General features: G+C 45.1%; 1 protein-coding gene across 2 annotated transcripts in view; it reads right to left on the bottom strand.

The window, feature by feature from the left end:
- LOC143815980 (uncharacterized) overlaps positions 1 to 8,400 on the bottom strand; it is a 41,776-nt gene extending 33,376 nt beyond the window's left edge. Inside the window, exons 1-4 of one of the 2 annotated variants that reach the window (XM_077295833.1) lie at positions 8,302 to 8,400; positions 5,410 to 5,702; positions 5,002 to 5,162; positions 4,764 to 4,923 (exon numbers count right to left, since the gene is read on the bottom strand). In XM_077295833.1, coding sequence (XP_077151948.1) covers positions 4,764 to 4,923; positions 5,002 to 5,162; positions 5,410 to 5,586 — 498 coding nt within the window. In that variant the 5' untranslated portion in view covers positions 5,587 to 5,702; positions 8,302 to 8,400. Of the gene's footprint in view, positions 1 to 4,763; positions 4,924 to 5,001; positions 5,163 to 5,409; positions 5,703 to 8,297 lie in introns of both variants that reach the window. The other variant, XM_077295834.1, reaches the window with a different exon arrangement.
- Positions 8,401 to 19,134: the final 10,734 nt, after the last annotated feature.

The following is a 19,134-nucleotide window of genomic DNA, read 5'->3' as shown; positions in this document are numbered from 1 at the left end:
CAATTAATGGTAAAAATTTACTCATACTCCTATTAATTCTTTTACGAATCTTATCCAAAAATAAAAACTTAGAATCAGACCATAAAAATCTGGGGACAATTTCAGAAAAAACAAGACCCACAGACGGGAAGGACTGTCTAATGCTGCAAATATCAGACCTCATAAAAGCTAATAAATCTAAAGTTCTCATTTTGCCCAGATCGTTACCGGACAGATGAAAAATCACTAAATCTGGAAAAGGAAACATTTTAATACATTTTCTAAACTCAAAACAAAAATTCGACCATTTCATGCCCCGAACACTGTGCCAGAAGATCTGAACTTGAGAAGAATTAAATGATAAATTCTCAGTATAAACTCTCTGCCTGGCCCTCTTCTCTGCCCAAAAAATATACGAGTGTCCAATAATCCAAACTATGAATGGACCTGAAAAATAAATAGATAATTAGTAATCGTAAAGTTCGTGGCGAACATACAATTTGAATCTATTAGATTCCCATCTACCCAATTTCTGTATCGAAGCATCCTCTAAGCCTGATCTGGCTGCTTCGGTAGCAGCTCCTATACGGAAAGAATGGGAAGTTATCCTAAGGTGTTGGTAATTCAAAGAACATAAGCATTTTTTCAGAACTGCGTTGAATTGAAATATAGTTACAGGTAAACCATCCAAATGAATAAATAACGGGCCTGAAATATCTGGCCTAATAATAAGCAAACGCATTAAACTAGATACTGGGCAGATTAACGGCTCAGGGAAAGAGTTAATAATTAACCTAGATCCTCTGCCCATCTGGTCTGTTTTTGATTTTCTAATAAATAAAACTACTTGAGAATTATCAACTCTGACATCAGAAATGAACAGACCAGAAGGTTCAGATTTATTAGTTGAGACTACCTCGCCAACCCGCAAGGCACCGAAAAATGTGAGTGTGAATATTGAATAAAATAAAAGGCTCTCCTCACTAGAACTACAAACATCAGGGAGCGCTAAGCATAATTCCTTCAAAAGCTGGAAAGAGATCGGGCGCCTTGAATCGGGTTTAAAGTTAGATCTCTTCAAGCCCTTCAAAAATTGCTTTAAGGGGAAAAAACTAGTTAGCGGGGGGTTACCCCTTAATTTTAGAAAAAACGATACCCCTGCGATTGATTTAGCTATAGCTGAGTGGGAGAGGCCTGATTCAGACAGAGATACTGCAAACTGTAGGCCGGATAAGGCATTGGATACATTGCAATTTAAATTATGAAGGGCGCAAAAATTCACCCATCTAAGCCACGTGGCCGAATAATCGGCCCATGATCTAGCAGAGAGGGAATTCCTAATACATTGAGGAATCAAATCGAAATCAGCTCCCAAATTGACTGCGGGCAAGGAGTTGGCTCCAAATCTGCGATGGGTACCTGTAAGCAAAAGATTGACCGCTCATGTTTGCACAGTGAACCCGCCACTGAAGCCCATGCACTCACACCTTGTTTCGCTTTGATCCAAATATTAAATTTTAGGCATGTTAAAACCAATTGTCTTATAATCAAAGAAGCGCATTTATTTTTAGAGGACAGGGTGTTTATGGAGAGAAGTACTCCTTGATTCAATGAAAAGATGCTAATCCTGGAGTTCTGAATCAAAGAGCCCCATAAATAGAGCCCCAAAAAAATTGCAAAGAGTTCCAGCACCATCTCATTATTTGTGATATGAGAATCCAACCAATGAGATGGCCACTGAACATAACACCAATGATGTGACAAGAAAATGCCACATCCGGAAGTGGAATTCACTGAAAAAGAGAAGGGGATTGAGTCAGCAGAAATAAAAGCAGTTTGCCAGCAAGACTTTCCGTTAAAATCTGAAAGAAATTCTAACCAAATTTTTACATCCTCCTTCATCTCAGAAGAAATTCTGATATGAGAAGTAGGAGACGTTAATCCTTTGGTAGCATCATAAAGCCGTCTAGAAAAAACTTGACCGATTGGAATAATACGCAAAGCAAAATTTAGTAGGCCGAGTAAAGATTGAAGATCCTTTAAGATCACCTTCTTTTTGGTAAGACAATTATTTAGTGCAGTGGATAATTTTACAATTTCGTCCAGCGGGAGTCTGGATTCCATTTTAACCGAGTCTAACGTAACACCTAAAAACTCGATACAATTACAAGGAAAAACGGTTTTCTCATGGGCAATGGGAACGCCAAAATAATCGCACATTTTAATAAAACTATTAAGTGTATCTAAACAAATTGAGGATTCAGGGGGGCCTACAAACAAAAAATTGTCCAGATAATGCAAAATATTGACATTAGGGGAATTGGATTCCAGTATCCAATGCAAAAATGATGAGAAGCTCTCGAAGTAGAAACAAGACAGGGAAAAGCCCATAGGGAGGCATTTGTCAAAGAAAAACTGGTTTTCAAAATAAAAGCCTAATGAATTAAAACCGTTAGGATCTATAGGTAATAACCGAAACGCCGACTTAATGTCCGATTTGGACATAAGAGCGTTCTTACCCATAGTCCTAAGCATGTCTATGGCCAAATCAAATGATGAGTAGCTAACAGAACAGACGTCTTTATCTACCTCATCATTTAAAGATGAACCGGTGGGGTACGATAGGTGGTGAATCAGGCGGAAAGATCCCGTATCTTTTTTGGGTACTAAACCTAACGGAGAAATACGAAAATTTGGGAAAGGAGGGGAGGTAAAAGGACCTGCGACCCTACCAAGTTCCAGCTCGCTAAAAAATTTTTCTCTAGCTATATCGGGATTAAACGCCAGAGAGGGAAGATTCCTTAACAACTTACAACCGATCCCTTTAAAAGAAGGAACAAAAAAAACTTTAGAAAACCCATTAAAAATTAATTTACTGCTCAGAAGATCTGGGTACTTGTTTAGCCAGTACACCAGTCTTTCCAGCTTCACTGGGGTCGAGGCTTTTTGCATTACTGTCCCTGGAAAGTGTTTGCTGAGCGGACTGCTTTTTAAAGCATCGTGACATAGAGTGCGCATTTCCACAAAATGAACACTCATGTCGAAATCTGCAGTTAGTATTCCACTTACAGACAGAGTCATTAAAAGCAAAACAGACGCCCTTCTTAGGTAGGGCTGATGACACCTGTTTAGTTGAAGACTGTCTCTGAGGCAGCATCAGATTAATCCAAAGCCCGACATCCTTCGTACCCCAGGAGAGGTCAGGATGAACAGCTAACTTTTGCCTAAAGGATTCATCATAATTAATCCAGGCAAAACCGCCAAAGTTGCGGTATGCCTCCAAAATTATATCAATGTGTTGAAACAATTTACTACATAAATTGGGTGATTTCTCGCCCAGGACCGCCGAGTAAATTGAAAAGGCCTGTATCCAATTGTTGAAAGATCTGATGTGACCACGTTTAACGTCATCAGAATCAGATTTTTCATCGCGCCTCTCCAACCTACCCGGCTGATCCCTGCGAGGAAGCAGAGAAAATAAATCAATGTATTGGTTACTCCAAATCAGCTCCTTTGTTGCTGAGCTGAGATGAAAACCAAGGGGAGAAAGCTCACAAGTCAGAGCTTCTTTAAAATGATTCTGAGGAATTACCGTAGAGGATGTGGAAATTCCAGGACTGTTGTCAAAACTGACAACTGTGGGAGAAGGAGATTTAAAAACCTCCCCCAGTGTCTCTGAAACCACATCCTTGATCATGTTTTTAAAATCAGAGTGCGAGACAGACAGGGGCACATGAATGTTCTCACCCCTACTGATGGCGTCGCTGCTGCGTCCAGAAGCGTTGCCAGCGCTCCAGCCCTCCATGTTGGGCGAGCGCCGGTGCGAGCCAGCTGATCCTGACCCGATGGAGTCCTCACGCTGCGGGAGCACGCGATCCGGTGCGGGAGCTGGGATGCTGGAGGAGGCCGCAGCCATCGCCGACAGGGCGCCTGACAGAGGGGTTCCCGCAGCGCTTGTACGGCTGCATCTTACCCCTGAGCTGCCAGCGCTCACTGATGACGCGGCTGGCGACGGCTGAAGACGCTGTGGGAGATCTCGCGCCGGGCTGCGAGATCTCCTGGATGCAGCACCGCGAGGCTTCCTGGAGGGCGCTTGAGAGCGTCGTCTGGTCCTCTGCGACGGGCCCGGTCCATCCTGAGGTAACGGCAGCGCCGGAGAGCCTGGAACTCCGATGACATACGGTGGCTCTGCAGCGTCTTGACACGAGGACTCAGCCTGGGATGCCGGTAAGGGAGGGGGGGAGACGGCTTCGGATGCTACCGCATAAGGTTCTATAGCCAGGCAGCTCCTTAGCCAGTCAACCCCGCCCTCTGCGCCGGCTCTGGAGATCAGTTGCTGTAGTAATTCTTCCATCATGGAAAGGGGGCTCTTTTCTTCACTGCTCCAGCGGAATGAGGTTCCCTGGTAGAAGCTGGCAAATATATAGCAGAATAAATCTGCCCAGCAACCATAACCACCAATAAAAATCATTTGAAATGGGCGCCAAAAGCGCCAGTTAAAACCAGAGTTTCTAAAAATAGCTCACCATGTACATTTAAACTGACCTGAGATTGAACCCTAAATTAAAGCCCAAGGGGCATATCTGATAACCTCAATCTTCCTAAGATCTGTAATGCCATGAGACCCCCCCTTTATTTTATTTTTTGACGGGGGGGGGGGGCTAGCATTCCGAGATGAGTGTAGGGGGAGGAGTATGGATTTGGAATGACACGTAAAAAGTTCCTGTAGATGTAATGGGCAGGTGTCCAATACTCTTCTCCTTACAGTGTATGTGCTTCCCTACCTGATTCCTGCCCCATAGAGGATGTCTCATAATGTTGATCACTGGACTGAAGCAGCTGAGACCAGTGTGGTCATCATAGTTCCCGACTGACATGAAGTAGTTGTGTTTTGCTCTGACTTCAGTGGCTGTGGCATTAGCCACCTTCAATATCAGTTCAGGGCTGCAGATAAAAGCACAGTATGAGACATAAGCCATGAAGACTAGCCCAAAATGTAGTGAGTGTTCTTTTTTACAATACCTGAATGATGCAGCCAGACCCAAAGCCTGAGGGTAAGAAGTGGCATAACCCTGTGCCTGGACATCTCCCCTCAAACATTCTGTATTCCAGTTGTAGGCCTTGATGCCCAACTTAGGGATAGCAGGAGCAGGACCATTGTTCATTGCACCACCCCTCGCCATCTGTGAGTGATCAAAAGAATTAAAATGAAACCTGCAACAGTATAAATAATAAGACCAAATACAGCATCATGTATGGTAACGCAAAGTACATAAGGCTCTCCGAAATGCTGCATGATGCTTCTTCCATCACAGCCCGAAGCCTACAGAATGTTTCCAGGTCTGCCAGAAATTCACTGATTCTTATAGGATTAAATGGTAGAAAAAGAACATGTTCAGCATATATTTACTCAGAACCAGGAAGCATTACCTGTAGCACCATTTCTTCAAGGCTAAGCCGATCGATCAGGTCCTTCACACGTACATCCCACGACAGTGAGGGATTCCTGAAGGGATAATCCTGTCCCAGACAAGCTGAGAGTTGTAGGAAAAGTATGGCCAGAGACACAATGTCGGCCTTAGCCATAGATAATGCAATAGATGTCATTCCTTATAGTTCTTATACAAGGGTAGACTTTAAGGAAGATGAAATGTAAAGTTTCACTATTATGAGCAGTCAGGAGCTGAAAAGAGGAAATCCTATTTGATGTTTTATTTTGTCGTCTGCAATGAGGAACAAAAAAAATATTATTAAAATTACAAGTAAAGTCACACGGTGTCTCAAACATATTCACACCAAACATTCTGCATCTTCACGTTCACACAAGGAAAATATTCTATCCACACTTAGCACCGTCTAGATGTGATACTATCAATCATTGGCAGACACAGAAAGAAAAGGACCCCTGTGCAAGAACAGTATATGGGCCCCTTGCAGTCCAATAACTCATCATAATGCACATCTTAACCTGTATTAGAGGTGGAAAAGGGCCTCTCTTACCTCCTGTGCTGCACAGGATTCACCAATGATATGTCCACCCCTGCCATCAATATCTACACACCAGAGCATAAATATACAGCTCTGGGGAAAATTAAGAGACCACTGCAAAATGTTCAGTTTGTCTGATATTTCTCTTCATAGGTATATTTTTGAGTAAAATGTAAATTGTTCTTTTATTCTATAAACTTCTGACAACTTGTCTCCGAAGTTCCAAGCAATAAATTTTGTATTTTTTTCTGACAAAGAAAAATGGTCAAAATTAAAAAAGAAACAAAACAGTGCTTTCAGCCTTCAAATAATGCAAAGAAAACAAGTTCATAAACATTTAGAAACAACAATACTAGTGTTTTCACTCTGGAAGAGGTCAGAAATCAATATTTTGTGGAATAACCATGATTTTTAATCACAGCTTTCATGCTTCTTGGCATGCTTTCCACCAGTCTTTCACACTGCTTCTGGTGCAAAAATGTAAGCAGTTCTTCTTTGTTTGATGGCTTGTGACTATCCATCATCCTCTTGATTACATTCCAGAGGTTTTCAATGGGGTTCAGGTCTGGAGATTGGGCTGCTCATGACAGGGTTTTGATGTGGTGGTCTCTTAATTTTTGCCAGAGCTAGATATATAGTGCTGGGGTCCTTGGTTCAAATCCCACTGAGAACATCTGTAAGGGTACGTGTCCACGGTCAGGAAACGCAGCATCCAGATGTTCCAGCATAGTGGAGGGGATTTTTTGAAATCCCGTGTCCACTATGCGTGGAAACACGCATGCAGCGGCCCTGCGACTCAGGTCATGCTGCACGTCTTTTCAGATCGCAGCATGTCCGTGTTCCTTGCGGCGCCGCTGCGCCGCCGCAAGACATAACACAGGGCCCTATGGGAGGGGGGCGATGATGCCGGATGTGTACAATAAACACATCCGGCATCATCGCGTCCCAGAAGAGGGCGGGGCTTAGCGCCGAGCGGGTTTGCCGCTCCGACGATACCGCCGGCCATCCTGACTGTGGACACGTACCCTAAGGGGTTTGTACGTTCTCCCCGTGTTTGCGTGCGTGTTCTCGGGTTTCCTTCCATACTCCAAAGACATACCGATAGGGAATTTAGATTGTGAGCCCCAATGGGGACAGTGATGATAATGTCTGTAAGGCGCTGTGGAATATGCTGGCGCTATATAAGCAATGCATAATATAGCACCTAATTCACCAGTATTTCAGAGCTCTGCAGTTTGTCAGCTTATGTGCAATCTAATAGATATTAATGACAGAGCCCCCCCCACACCTATTGAACCCTTGTGCAGTTGCACTGATGGAACATATCAAATACACACTGTGTATGTGCATTTTTACACTCCTACAGGGACCATTTTATAGATCCTGCTAAATCTCGTCCTCAGTCATCTGCATTATACATCACCTGAAAGGACTGAATTAAATATTCTAATAACTGGTCACAACAATCAATATAGTAAATATTCTGTATCATGCAGAACACAATGGCTGGTGTTACAGTGTCCATTACTCAAGGTCCACAGTGGGTAGTGCAGGGTAAAAGGCAATGTGGTGTAGCAGAGGGAATTAGGCTACTTTCACACATCAGGTTTTCACCATCAGGCTAAATCCGGCTAATTTTCAAAAAAACGGATCAGGCGAATGTTGCCGCCAGATCAGTTTTTTTGTCCCATAGACTTGTATTAGTGCCGGATTGCACCGGATGACATTGTGTATCGTCCGGTTTTCGCCGGATCCGGCAAATCTGCCGCTTCCGGTTTCTTGAAAAAACGTCCATAGCAATGGTTTTTGTCGCCGGTGAAAAAGCCTGAAGCGACGGATGCAGCGCTTCTGGCTGTTTGCTAGAATGGAAGCCTATGAGAGCCAGAAGGTGCCAGATCCGGAAAAAGGCGGATCCGGCGGCCTGATCCGGTTTTTTAAACTGAGCATGCTCCAAATTTTTTTTTTATCCAATAATCCAGATAGGCTAGCCGGATCCGTAAAAAAAAACGAATACGTCGCATCAGTTTTTCACAATCTGCGCCGGATCCAGTTTTTCCAACATTTGCCGGATTTAGCCTGACACTGAAAACCTGATGTGTGAAAGTAGCCTAACCCAGCACTGGCACTGTGCATCACTGGCACTGCAATGAACACTGGGGGTCAGCCCTAAGATACAGACTGATCAGCCACGTTCTGGATCGGGTTAGACTTTGCTTGTCTTGTTATACATGTGTTGACACTTGAACTGATTGAACGGAAGGGGGCACCAGGATGTCAGGATTAGCATGTCCATAGATGCAAAGGAACATAATGTAAAAATGATTACTCACACACCTCTACGGAAGATGAGCCAAACAGCCTCCGCCGACAGTCACATAGCCAGACTGTGACTTCCCCTAGTCAGCTGCTTCCTACCCTGCACTAATAAGGCGGAGTCGGTTCATTTCTACTCACCTTGCTGTTCAGCTTTCCACCACAAGAGGGCACAAATAACAGCACTGATAAACCTCCCTGAAGCTTGCTTTCTCTGCCACTAGGTGGCGCTGTTGTATAAGGCTGTTGTACTATATAGACCTATTCATGGCTCCTGCTTGTAGTAGGGAAGAAACAGCCACTTCTGTATGTTCCATACTATAAAACGGCAGAAAGGCAATTACCACAATCTATATATATTCGCTCTATGCAGAACTGGAAGCGAGGAGAGAAATAAGACTACATTCACTACAATAGGCTGTAAATACCAACTAAGTCACCATGTTAGAACAGTCTATATCCAGTCCTACATAGCTATGCAAATTAGCTCTCTTGCTAGAGCATAAATGGCAAACTCAGGCCCGAGGGCCAAATCTGGCCCAAAGTGTAATTATATAAGTCTTGCCTGAAAATACCAAATGTCTTCTGGAGCTGGCCCTCCGATAGTGCATACACCACTAATACTAGAAATCCTGCCTTTCCTCTCCGGAACGCTCCCTGGTTACTACAAGGCTGTTTCACCCCATAGTAATGTCTCTCCTGTTATGTCACGCCCTGGTTGGCATAACTCCTCTTCTCCCTCCATCAGTGCGCACGCCCCATGTGCTCTCCCATACATCTCAGGGTGCCTAGCATCTACTGCCCACTATCTCCCCCACATGCCGGGCACAGGTCTGCTACTGAGGCGCTGCAATCATGACATCATTGAATATAGGTTTAAATAACCCCAAAAGGAGATGAAGGACCTGGGGAGGGTATGTTGTCTAATCCAAAAAGGCCTACAGGGGCCAAGCCCCACTAGAAATGGCCTCTCTCTAGCTGGTCAATAAAACATACCTTTTATTGTACTACATTATAATAGCTATTTTATGGAGTAATGAACTAAAATGATAATTCTAATTTGCCATAAATAGATTATTCAATATATCCGTATAATCTAGTCTATTTAAGGCAAATTAGGATGATCATTTTAGTTCATTACTCAATAAAATAACTATTTTAATGCAGTACAATAAAAGCTACATTTTATTGACCTGCTAGAAAGAGGTCATTACTAGTGGGGCTTGGCCCCTGCAGGCCTTTTTGGAGCATGCCATGATTTATTTTATTTTATTATTTGTATTATTTTATTTTATTGCGCTATTTCACGTACTGTCCATTTTGTTTTGTTTTTACATTGTTATCCTTACCCTATATATTGAAATCTTACCTGATTACAACTATGGTGGTGTAGTCTAATCATCGGTATAGGGAAACCTCAACAGATGACCACGCTGTAATTGAAAAAAAAAAATCTCCACAACTACCAATACTGATATTACCATCATATAGTGTCCATATAGTGGTAGATATCAGTCCTGCAGAACATATAAGAGATTACTGCACAATTATAGATGGTGACTCACAGCTGATGTTCTTACTGATGGAATCGTTCACTTTTCCTGTCTTTTCCATCTGGCCCAGACTGACATGACAACTTCTCCAGCCAGGACTTGGCTGCAGAGATTACAACAAATACACATTTTACTTCTCATATTCCTCATCATCTTTCCTCCATCTTGTAGATCTTCCTTACCTGACTTATCTATAGCAATTAATGACATCATGCTTTCCCCCGTACTGAAAGTCTGCTGCCTCGGAGTAATCCTTGACTCTGCCCTGTCCTTCAAACTGCACATCCAAGCTCTTTCCACCTCCTGTTGCCTCCAGCTCAAAAATATCTACAGAATCCGTCCTTTCCTCAACCCTCAATCTACTAAAATGCTTGTGCACGCCCTCATCATCTCCCACCTCGACTACTGCAACATCCTTTTCTGTGGCCTCCCTGCTAACACTCTCGCACCACTCCAGTCCATCCCTAACTCTGCTGCCCGACTAATTCATCTCTCTCCTCACTACTCCACCGCTTCCCCCCTCTGCAAATCCCTTTGCAGCACCCCAGATGACCGGTTGCTGCAGTGATGTTGCTTTTCCTTCGGGGAGGGTAATGTCATGCTCAGAGGCAAAGAGTTCTCTTCACCAGGTAAGGCACACACATGCAACACATTCTGAATCCAGGCCAGGAGGGGGAGCTCAGGACCTGGATTCAGGGGAGCTTCCCTAGGCTTTATGTATCCTGACCTGCAGGAGGAGTTAGTCAGTTGGTCCAGGGAGACCAAGCAGAGCAGTTGTTTAGAGACAGTGAAGTATAAGGAAGTCTTGAACTGAGTGCAGACAGAGAGGCCTGGCAGCCACGAGGGAGCTGCAGCCTCTGGAAGGACAGATAACCTGGAAGGATTGGATATGGAGTAGCCAGAAGGGAAGGCGCACAGGAGAGGAACAGAGCTCAGAGGGGAACTGAGGCAGGGCACCCTCAGAGCTGAAGCACAGTACCAGGACCCGGAAGCCCAAGGCTTTTGTGGGATTCTAGGACACAGAGCAGATCCGGAGGGCAGGACACTACACGTTACCTGCCCGCACCACACCTGAGACGCAGCAGCTCCTGAGGAGCCCAGGGCATGATAGAGTCCCTGTAAAAAGGCTCAAGCTGCCCGTCATGCAGGTACCTGTCTCAGGACAGGGGAACGAACTGAGGACTCTGCAGGAAGCTTCAGGCAGCAGGGACCTCACCTTTAACGGTGCCAGTTGGAAAGGCTCACGGACCTCTACTGGGACAAGGGGACCATCCATTGCCTCTGAGCTGGCCGGACCACCATCATCCGTGCCTGGTACCCTGGACTGTGGCCAGCTACCTACAGTAAACCAGGTAAAGACTTACAGCTTGTCTCCTCCATTTATTTACCAGCTATACCATCCATGCCCTACACCATAGGACCCCTGGGGATCCCGCTTCACCTGTGGGAAGTGTAACATCTGTGCTGCCGCAACATCCCCCAGGGGACCCTTTCAATGCAGCATCAGTCCTATGTAAGATTTCTCTTACTGAGTGTATAGGGGGACACTCACTTGGCGCTGGATTAATGTAGCCAGGCACAATTTTCTAACAAAACAGTCCATGCGGTTTATTGAATATGCCATAAACCGGGTTATGCAAAGTTCATTACTTATATTACATAAAACACAACAGGCACCAACAGTCTCTTTGGTACCTGACGGGAGCTCCTGCTCCTCATGCCGACTCCGTTAACCTCTTCTGGGTAAGCTGCCTAACGGGGATCACCAACTTGCCTGGTCAATACACAGTAGTCAGTCCAGACCTCACCGAAGGACTCCAGCTTCCCCACACTTCGTTAACACTCTTCTGGGTAAGCTGCCTAACGGGGATCCCCAACTTGCCTGGTCGGCACCCAGTAATCAGTCCAGACCTCACCGAAGGACTCCAGCTTCCCCACACAGTAACTGTCCCTGGCTCCGCAGATCCCGGTCCTCACCTCGTGCTATTCAGGGATCCGGTCCTCCTCGCAGGACCTCCCAACACCCAGGTAGCCAGGACCCCGCCTGGTGGCCTAGTCGGGGTACTCTTCAGGACGTCCTTCCCCAGCCGGGAACGTCCAATACCCAGGCCACCCGAAACCAAGTCTCACGGTCTCAGGTGCTTGCAGGACCCTAGTCATTCCTAGGACAATCCAGCACCTTCACCATCTCAGGTGCTTGCAGGACCCTAGTCATTCCTAGGACAATCCAGCACCATCCATACATCAGGTTCCTCGGTTCCAGGTGCTCACAGGACCCTAGTTAGTCCATGAGCCAAGAACCAAATTTGACGATATCGGTACCAAGCGGAGTGACTAATTCTCTTTGGTATTTTTAGGTAGATGCATGTCTGTAGTTTATTTTTTGATATGATAGCCCTTACATATACGTAGCTTATTAACCCCTTCAGCCCTAGGCCTATTTGTACCCAAGTGCCTAAGCCAATCTGACCTGTGCCACTTCATGGGCTAATAACTTTGGAACGCTTTCACCTATCCAAGCCATTCTGAGATTGTTTTCTCGTGACATATTGTACTTCACGTCAGTGCTAAATGGGAGTCAATATATTTTACCTTTCTATATAAAAAAATGCTAAATATTCGGAAATTTTGGAAAAATCGGCAATTTTTTAACTTTGAAATTCTCTGCTTTTTACAAAAATACTGATACCCCCCATAATAGTTATTAATTTACACTCCCCACATGTTTACTTCATATTGGCATCATTTTGAAAATGAAACCTTATTGTTTTACGACGTAATAGGGCTTATAGTTTTATGCGCAATTTTTCACATTTACAGCAAAACCCACTTTTCAAAGGACCAAGTCACTTCTGAAGTCACTTTAAGGGGCTTACATAACAGAAACCACCCATAAATTACCCCATTTTGCAAACTACACCCCTCAAGCTGTTCAAAACTCATTTTTAAAAACTGTTAACCCTTTAGGTGTTCCACAGGAATTTTAGCATGAGCCAAGAACCAAATATGACGATATCGGTACCACCCGGAGTGACTAGATGTAGTATTTGTAACAAAATTTAATCCAAGTTATGTAAATACACACTGAACATGTCATGTGCATATATATATATATATATATATATATATATATATATATATATATATATATATATATATATATATGTTACTCCATAATATCTTCAACATCGGACTCTGAATCTGACTGTTGTTCTACTGGCTCGTCTTCAGTACCCTTGTTCTGGCATGTCTGTAATCTGCACATGTCTGTGCACTTCAGGCCATTGCTGAGGCAAGTACACTGAGGAAGTTCACATGACCGCACACACTTGCAGGACAGTAGCTGTATAATAGCTTCTGGTGCTGGTGCCCCTTGCATCCACTTGACAACAAGCTTTCCGTCGTTATCTATCATCCAACCGCAGTCTGTTGGGTTTGCAACCCATGGCTGGCTCTGCAGACTTCTCCTCCAGATCGCAGCCTGGTAGTTTGCACGCAGTGCATGCATGAAAAGGCAGTCCTGGCAAGGAGGGAGTTGACTTGACTCTACCACTCCACGTCTGGCACAGAACAGCTGATAACGGAGCCTGTTTACCTCAGTTGTTTGGGTAGTTGGCAGGTACATGTGGCAGGTGATTTCCTGTAACTTCTCAAAAAGTTCGGTAGACACTTCCCATGAACGACCAACTTCCTGAAAGGCATCCTGGTATGTCTTGTTCATCTTCAACTGCTTGAGTGTCGTCATCTTCCCACGGCCAGCGAATGCACTGACGGTGTCACAGCCTGTAAATGCATGCATACCAATCAATGAATCACATACGCTGCCTCCCAATGTTCGGCTCAGAGTGGTGATATCCAGGAATCTTGTCCGGTTCTGTGTACCGCATTTCTGGAACAGGTGGGATGGGATTTTGTGGCACATGCCCAGACACAGGACCATGACATCAGTATCCTCCGAAGTGATGATGACCGACTTGTAACCAGATTCTGCTGCATGAAGAGCATGGAGAAGGAGGCGTGTGTCTGCTTCTTCTTGATTTGACTTAAGGTCAGCAGCCTCTTCCCACTGTTCTTTGGTGATCTTAAAGCAGAGCTGCTCACATGTGACATACAGCTCCTTCTCCTCAAGCTTCTCCCTGTGGTGTTTCGCCTTCCATTCTTCTACCAGAAACTTTATGAGACTTGCCTTGTTGGAGGAACTACTTAGAAGCTTTTTCCACTGCTGGATGTTGTGCCCATGTTGAATGTTCTTGAAATGGATCCCTGTGCCTTCATATCTGTTGACTCTTTCTGTATCTTTGATGGATGTCTCCTTGTAGACGTCAAAGACAATATCAATGCGCTTGCTCTTAGCACCCTCATGGATAGCGCGACTCATTGCTGTGCCTGCTAGCTGGCCAAATGTTGCATTGTTTCCCTTCAGTTTCTGAACCAGGCTCATCCCATCAATGATGGTTGCAGAGGGCTCGGGGATCACTTCTGCAGGACGAGCATTCCTCTCCAACTCCCTTGCGAGGGCAGCCTTGTTGGTCTTGCGGATAGACCCATCACCATTGGCAAGTGCCCATGGCAATGGACCCAGGGGATGAGTCAAGACATCACTCATTTGTAGCTTTCTGTTCTCAGCTACAAGTATCATCTGGCCAAATAGGTTTCTGTCAGCCTTCAAAATTACCTCCTTGCCAAGACCTTGTCTGCGTGTCTTCATTTGGATGTTAGAGAACGTTTTAAGTTTGTTCTTCGTCATCTTGTCATGAAACAATGTAGTTGGCTTATCGGTACCCAAACGCTCATCCTTGAATGTTTGATATGCATCCTCTCCTATACTGTATGCCCCTTGAAGGTCTTTGGCTACATCTGGTGGTGCTACAGTCGCTGTTGACAAACTGATAAGTTCACCATTATGCTCTTTGTTGAAGGGGTTCACCCAACCTGTCTCCAGCAGTTGAACGAAAGATTGGACATCGGCTTCATCTCTTCTAATCCTAGACACCTGTAGGTCTGAATGGCTGAAGTCAGTATATTGTTGGCCTACCAGGGCCCTCAGCTGCCTCAAGTACATACTGCGGTACTCTGATGTCAGGTAGAACCTGGAAACAGCTCCAACTTTGAGGCTGAAGCCTTTTGTGCCCCCTGGTGTCTGGGTGTCTTTGTTGATTGTCTCTTCAATGGTCTGGTCCACAGGAATTCGTCCAAAAGGATTCTTGCTACCGATCTGGACCGAAAAGCCACCTTGCATGAAGTATTCATGGACCTCTGGGTGTTCTATGGGCAGCCGAGACATTGTGGCATAGTAATAGGTTAGGTATCGGGCATAGTTGACCTTGTCATAGGCAAAACACCATGGTATCATCTGTCGGATTGCTCCTAGGTGAAGCATCCAGTTGCCTTCTCTTGAAGCTCGAACCAGGGCCAGCATGGTCTCGACCATGTCCAAGTATGACATCCAGAATGCTGAGAGTTGTTCATTTCTGAGGGTCTCAAGATAAACTTGAAAGAGCTTCAGGGTAAGTGTGCAAGATTCATTATCCAAGAGCTTTTCGAAGGATCCCTGCGACACACTGATGCGAAAGTTTGTGATGTTCTTCAGTGTTTCATCCAGATGGTGAAGGTCCCTTGCATGGTTTTCTTCTAGCCATGGAAGGAAGTTTTTCCATGCAAGCAGAGGGAGATAGGAGCTCTGCAGAGAAGACCGGAGAGTCCTGTTCAGCACAGAACGTGTATGTGTCAGTGTGTGTGCGTGTGTTGGGGCACCTCAGGGTGTCTTCAAATGTGACATAGCCCCCTAGATTTCTTCCAGTAAAATTTGCACTCCAAAAGTCATTTGGCGCTCCTTCCCTTCCGAGGCCTGCCGTTCCCCAATACTGCAGTGTACGACAACATATCGGGTGTTGTTGTGTTCGGGAGAGATTGGTGAACAAATAGTGGGGTGCATTTTTTGCTGGTACACCTCTTAAAAATAAAAAAATGAGCCTAAAATGACACCTTCATGTAAAAAATGCACTTTTTCCATTTTCTCAACCAAGTGTTTCCAACTACTGTGAAACACTGGTTGGGTCAAAGTGGTCACTATACCCCCTAAAAGATTCCTTGGGGGTGTAGTTTCCAAAATAGGGTCACTTTTTGGGGTTTCCACTGTGGGTGTACCTCAGGCAGCCTTCAAATGTGACATGGCCCCCTAGATTTCTTCCAGTGAATCCGCCACCCAAAAACCACATAGCGCTCCTTCCGTGTTGAGCTGTGCTGTGTGCCCATACTTTAGTTTACGAGTACATGTGGGGTGTTTCTATAAACTGCAGAATTAGGGTAACCAAGTTTGGGTTTGCCGTTAACCCTTGCTAGGTTGCAGGTAAAATTGGATTACAATGTAATATCTGGAAAAAAAATGAAATTTTGAAATTTCGCCTTCATTCTGCTAAAATTCCTGTGGAACACCTAAAGGGTTAACAGTTTTTAAAAATGAGTTTTGAACAGCTTGAGGGGTGTAGTTTGCAAAATGGGGTAATTTATGGGTGGTTTCTGTTATGTAAGCCCCTTAAAGTGACTTCAGAAGTGACTTGGTCCTTTGAAAAGTGGGTTTTGCTGTAAATGTGAAAAATTGCGCATAAAACTATAAGCCCTATTACGTCGTAAAACAATAAGGTTTCATTTTCAAAATGATGCCAATATGAAGTAAACATGTGGGGAGTGTAAATTAATAACTATTATGGGGGGTATCAGTATTTTTGTAAAAAGCAGAGAATTTCAAAGTTAAAAAATTGCCGATTTTTCCAAAATTTCCGAATATTTAGCATTTTTTTATATAGAAAGGTAAAATATATTGACTCCCATTTAGCACTGACGTGAAGTACAATATGTCACGAGAAAACAATCTCAGAATGGCTTGGATAGGTGAAAGCGTTCCAAAGTTATTAGCCCATGAAGTGGCACAGGTCAGATTGGCTTAGGCACTTGGGTACAAATAGGCCTAGGGCTGAAGGGGTTAATAAGCTACGTATATGTAAGGGCTATCATATCAAAAAATAAACTACAGACATGCATCTACCTAAAAATACCAAAGAAAATTAGTCACTCCGGGTGGTACCGATATCTGGCCCGGCTCATGGACTAAGTCATTCCTAGGACGATCCAGCACCTTCACCGGTCAGGTCCATACACAGGAACCACACAGGACCTACCGGACACACCTCTCAGCTCCACACACAGGGAGCTCACAACGAACACTGACCCACACCCTGGTCACGTTACATACTGGTAACCACTCCCCTGGGTGGGAGTGTGTGTGTGGCTAGTCTGACCCTCCCATCTCTCATGACTAGCCCTGCCAATCTCCCATGAGAACTATACACATAACACAAACTCTTGAGGGACTACAGGTCCCAGCATAACCACAATACATCAGATTGACAGTGCAGAGTAACCTCCTCTGCAACACACATATTGGCCATTTACAATCCTGCCAAACTTTCTCTCTACACCATCACGCCTCCAAGCGCATACTGGGGAGATCATGCAGCGCCCCCTACCTGTTGCAGGGGTTACTGCATCACATATATCACACCTACTACTGACCGAACTCCACAGGTGGTGTCACGACAAACTTTGAACATTTTCCCCTTTAACGTTGAGGCCCAGGGCCACTGACCGGGTCGCAGCCACCGTGACATTCCCCCTTGTGACCGGACCTGGTACCGAGTACCCCACTGCCCAGTGGGCGACTCAACTTCACTGGCTCCCATTCCCTCAGTGTATCCAGTTTAAATTACTAATACTAACCTGCAAAGCCATCCATAACCTGTCTCCTCCATATATCTCTGAACTAATCTCCTGATATCTTCCCTCACGTAATCTCCGGTCCTCCCAAGACCTCCTTCTCTCCTCCACACTTTTTCGCTTCTCACCTAATTGCCTCCAAAACTTCTCCCGAATATCCTCATCCTCTGGAATTCTGTGTCCCAACACGTCTGACTATCAACCACATTCGGATCTTTCAGATGGAACCTGAAATCCCACCTCTTCAAGAAAGCTTACAACCTGCAATGACCCTGCTGCCTCCTCATCACTACCGAAGCTACTGCCTCACCAACACCGGAGCTGCTGCAACCCCCCAACCTACTGTCTCCTACCCCACCATCCTGTAGAATATAAGCCCCCAAGGGCAGGGTCCTCTCCCCTCTGTATCAGTCTGTCATTGTTAGTTTGCTTACTGTAAGTGATCTGTAATTTGTATGTAACCCCTTCTCATGTACAGCACCATGGAATTAATGGTGCTATATCAATAAATAAATACATAAATAATAATAATAATATTCCAGCCCCATCACCATGAATTCCCAACCTGCACAAACTCCATACCCTGCTGATACCCCAATACTGAGCCACTGCTGCCGTATGTGTCCCTATTACTGCACCTACTCTGTGGTACAATTTAAACAGGGCTTCTCTTAAGGTACCGTCACACAGTGGCATTTTCATCGCTACGACGGTACGATCCGTGACGTTCTAGCGATATCGTTACGATATCGCAGTGTCTGACACGCAGCAGCGATCAGGGATCCTGCTGAGAATCGTACGTCGTAGCAGATCGTTTGGAACTTTCTTTCGTCGCTTGATCACCCGCTGACATCGCTGGATCGTTGTGTGTGACACCGATCCAGCGATGTGTTCGCTTGTAACCAGGGTAAACATCGGGTAACTAAGCGCAGGGCCGCGCTTAGTAACCCGATGTTTACCCTGGTTACCAGCGTAAACGTAAAAAAACCAAACAGTACATACTCACATTCCGGTGTCTGTCCTCCGGCGTCTCAGCTTCTCTGCACTGTGAGCGCCGGCCGGCCGGAAAGCAGAGCACAGCGGTGACGTCTGACGTCACCGCTCTGCTTTCCGGCTATGGTGCTTACACAGTGGAGAAAAGCAGAACGCCGGGGGACAGACACCGGAATGTGAGTATGTACTGTTTGTTTTTTTTACGTTTACGCTGGTAACCAGGGTAAACATCGGGTTACTAAGCGCGGCCCTGCGCTTAGTAACCCGATATTTACCCTGGTTACCCGGGGACTTCGGCATCGCTCCAGCGCCGTGATTGCAAAGTGTGACCGCAGTCTACGACGCTGGAGCGATAATCATACAACGCTGCGACGATCGTGCCGTCGTAGCGATGAAAATGGCACTGTGACGGTACCCTTACTGCTTCACATATGGTACTAACGCTACTACTGTGCCCCTTACTTGGTAGAAATGTCTCCTTTCTACCCACACTGTATACAGACCCCCACAGTAGTCCCCACACTGTTTAAGGCCC

Source organism: Ranitomeya variabilis, chromosome 3 (genome assembly GCF_051348905.1).
Source record: "Ranitomeya variabilis isolate aRanVar5 chromosome 3, aRanVar5.hap1, whole genome shotgun sequence".
NCBI classification, from domain to species: domain Eukaryota; kingdom Metazoa; phylum Chordata; class Amphibia; order Anura; family Dendrobatidae; genus Ranitomeya; species Ranitomeya variabilis.
The sequence above is the reverse complement of the archived record's forward strand: the minus strand, read 5'-3'. Positions and strand labels throughout refer to the sequence as shown.